Source organism: Fulmarus glacialis, unplaced genomic scaffold (assembly GCF_000690835.1).
Source record: "Fulmarus glacialis isolate BGI_N327 unplaced genomic scaffold, ASM69083v1 scaffold37317, whole genome shotgun sequence".
Taxonomy (NCBI): Eukaryota; Metazoa; Chordata; class Aves; order Procellariiformes; family Procellariidae; genus Fulmarus; species Fulmarus glacialis.
The window spans coordinates 9,602-12,258 of record NW_009223201.1 but is presented as its reverse complement, the minus strand read 5'-3'; the positions used below and the strand labels follow the sequence as shown (position 1 = coordinate 12,258).

At 50.0% G+C, this 2,657-nt stretch overlaps 2 protein-coding genes across 3 annotated transcripts in view; one reads left to right on the top strand and one right to left on the bottom strand.

Annotated features, from left to right (window-relative positions):
* Window positions 1-271: 271 nt before the first annotated feature.
* On the top strand, window positions 272-1,651 carry LOC104079636 (tubulin beta chain). Of its 2 annotated transcripts, XM_009581725.1 has the most exons (2): window positions 272-1,415; window positions 1,458-1,651. In XM_009581725.1, the coding sequence occupies exons 1-2, from the start codon at window positions 600-602 to the stop codon at window positions 1,497-1,499; spliced, it is 858 nt and encodes a 285-aa protein (XP_009580020.1). In that variant the 5' UTR covers window positions 272-599; the 3' UTR covers window positions 1,500-1,651. The 2 variants fall into 2 exon arrangements, with proteins under 2 accessions (XP_009580020.1, XP_009580019.1); XM_009581724.1 differs by having other exon boundaries at window positions 272-1,648.
* The window catches only part of FAM166A (family with sequence similarity 166, member A), a gene marked incomplete at its 5' end in the record, with an annotated part of 7,734 nt that continues 6,715 nt past the window's right edge, over window positions 1,639-2,657 (bottom strand). The window contains one exon of the mRNA XM_009581727.1: window positions 1,639-1,727. Coding sequence (XP_009580022.1) covers window positions 1,639-1,727 — 89 coding nt within the window. The remainder of the gene's footprint in view (window positions 1,728-2,657) is intronic.

The following is a 2,657-nucleotide window of genomic DNA, read 5'->3' as shown; positions in this document are numbered from 1 at the left end:
GGGGTGGGCAGGGCAGGGACGCTGCACTGCGGGCTTCACCGCCGCACATGCTCCTGAGGCAAGCGCGGCCCCGGGAGGGGGGTTAATCCTGGCGCTTCATGACGGGCATGAAATACCGGGGATCTGCGGATGGTGCATGATGGCAGCTGCTGGGAGAGCAGGTCCGAGAAGGCACAAGAGGTCGTTGCTCTTCCGCTTCTCCTTACCTCCTCCATAGTATCAGGAGAAATTAAATGGCTGCTGTATCATTGATAGTGAATGTTTTCCGTGTATCTGCCGAGCCATCTCAGAGGTGCTTGTGTGAAACCACAGCTCTGCACTCGATAAAATGAAAGCTTTTGTGGGGTTTCGCTGTAGCCTGATGCTCCTAAGCTTTGCTTGCAAGCAATAAGCAGAAAGCAGTGACCATAATCTAATACGAAAATGGCTCTCTTCCAGGTCAGAGCGGAGCAGGAAACAACTGGGCAAAGGGCCATTATACGGAAGGTGCTGAATTAGTTGATTCTGTATTAGATGTTGTAAGAAAGGAGGCAGAAAGCTGTGATTGTCTCCAGGGCTTTCAGCTTACTCACTCTCTCGGTGGTGGTACAGGCTCTGGCATGGGTACCCTCCTCATCAGCAAAATTCGTGAAGAGTACCCAGACCGAATTATGAATACTTTCAGTGTTGTGCCCTCCCCTAAAGTATCAGATACTGTAGTAGAGCCCTACAATGCCACACTCTCGGTGCACCAGCTTGTGGAGAACACAGATGAAACATACTGTATTGATAACGAAGCCCTCTACGACATATGCTTCAGAACACTGAAGTTAACTACTCCAACGTACGGTGATCTGAACCATTTAGTGTCGGCAACTATGAGCGGTGTTACCACCTGCCTGCGATTCCCAGGCCAGCTTAATGCTGACCTGCGGAAGCTGGCAGTGAACATGGTTCCCTTCCCCCGTTTGCACTTTTTCATGCCTGGTTTTGCCCCACTCACGAGCCGTGGGAGCCAGCAGTATCGTGCTTTAACTGTGCCAGAGCTAACACAGCAGATGTTTGATGCAAAGAATATGATGGCTGCGTGTGACCCACGTCACGGCCGCTATCTGACCGTAGCTGCTGTGTTCAGAGGCCGTATGTCAATGAAAGAGGTTGATGAGCAAATGCTGAACGTTCAGAACAAAAATAGCAGCTATTTTGTTGAATGGATTCCTAATAACGTTAAAACGGCGGTCTGTGACATTCCACCTCGTGGCCTGAAAATGTCTGCCACCTTCATTGGTAACAGCACAGCCATCCAGGAGCTGTTCAAACGCATTTCTGAGCAGTTCACCGCCATGTTCCGCCGAAAGGCTTTCCTGCACTGGTACACTGGCGAGGGCATGGACGAGATGGAGTTCACAGAGGCCGAGAGCAACATGAACGACCTGGTGTCTGAGTATCAGCAGTACCAGGATGCTACAGCTGAGGAGGAGGGGGAGTTTGAGGAGGAGGCTGAGGAAGAGGCAGAGTAAAAGCTATGCAGATGAACACCTGTAAATTTTGTTTAAAGCTGTATGAACTCTTTCACTCAAAACTTCTCTGTCTGTGTTGTGTTCCTCTTCCTGTCTCAAAGTCACTTCAAATGCTGTACAGGCACCATTAAAGCATTTTTCACAGTGCACAAGCTCGTCTCTTTTGTTCCTTTTGGTAAGCTTTTCGAGTGCCGTTTGCAAAAGTAAGCGCGTAGGTGTGTCGGAGGTCTGGAAGAGAAAAATAATGGACTTGGCGTCAGCCCTGCCACCTTGCCCAGGGCAACCGCACTTCTCTCCCTACCTTCTAATGAGGTGGACGCCTGTTGCTTGTGTCACTGGATGTGGGAATTGAAGAAATTCCCTGGTGTTCCTTTATACTCGAGTGTACTGGTGGAGGGGGATACACTTCACATGGAGGATGGAATTCAGCTCCAAGCTGTGTCTAAATGAGGTGGACGCCTGTTGCTTGTGTCACTGGATGTGGTGGTGTGGGAATTGAAGAAATTCCCTGGTGTTCCTTTATACTCGAGTGTACTGGTGGAGGGGGATACACTTCACATGGAGGATGGAATTCAGCTCCAAGCTGTGTCTAAATTTAGGTACCTGCCTGTGGGCTCCTGTTACAGGCTTCGCTCTCAGCAGGAGCAGAGCAGCTCTCCTGACCGTAATGGAAGCGTAGGTTCAAATGCAGGTGCCAGCTATAGCTTACCCCGGCTGCCTGGGCAACCAAATGGTGCAGGCAAGCTGCCTTTCTGATACAGAAACCTTTCTGGGTGCTTCTGGCAGAAGATGAGCTGGCCTCACCCGGGCTGATCACTGCAGCTACGCAGCAGTATAAACCCAGCAGGTAGCCATGGCCTGTCACCAGAGCGTTGGGGACAGCCGTGACGAGCCTGCTGCTGAGGACAAACCACACTGAAGAGCTCCCATGCGCACAGCCCTGCTGGACTCCCATTTTTTAAAATCGGTATGTAGAGGTTTTAAAACGAAATCAATAGGGTGTTACTGCAGCTTTTGAAGCGAGCTGAACACCCAATACCAAATTACACTGTTTTCCCTCATGAAAACCCTGTATTAGCAAAGCGAATTTTTACTGTGGAAACAGTTAATATCTTCAGTGTTACCTGAGGTGACAAACCTGTCCCTTTGAAGAGCTGG

Bases quoted from the DNA above. Each gene is read 5' to 3' on its own strand.
- LOC104079636 (XM_009581724.1), top strand. From the start codon at position 600: ATGGGTACCCTCCTCATCAGCAAAATTCGTGAAGAGTACCCAGACCGA.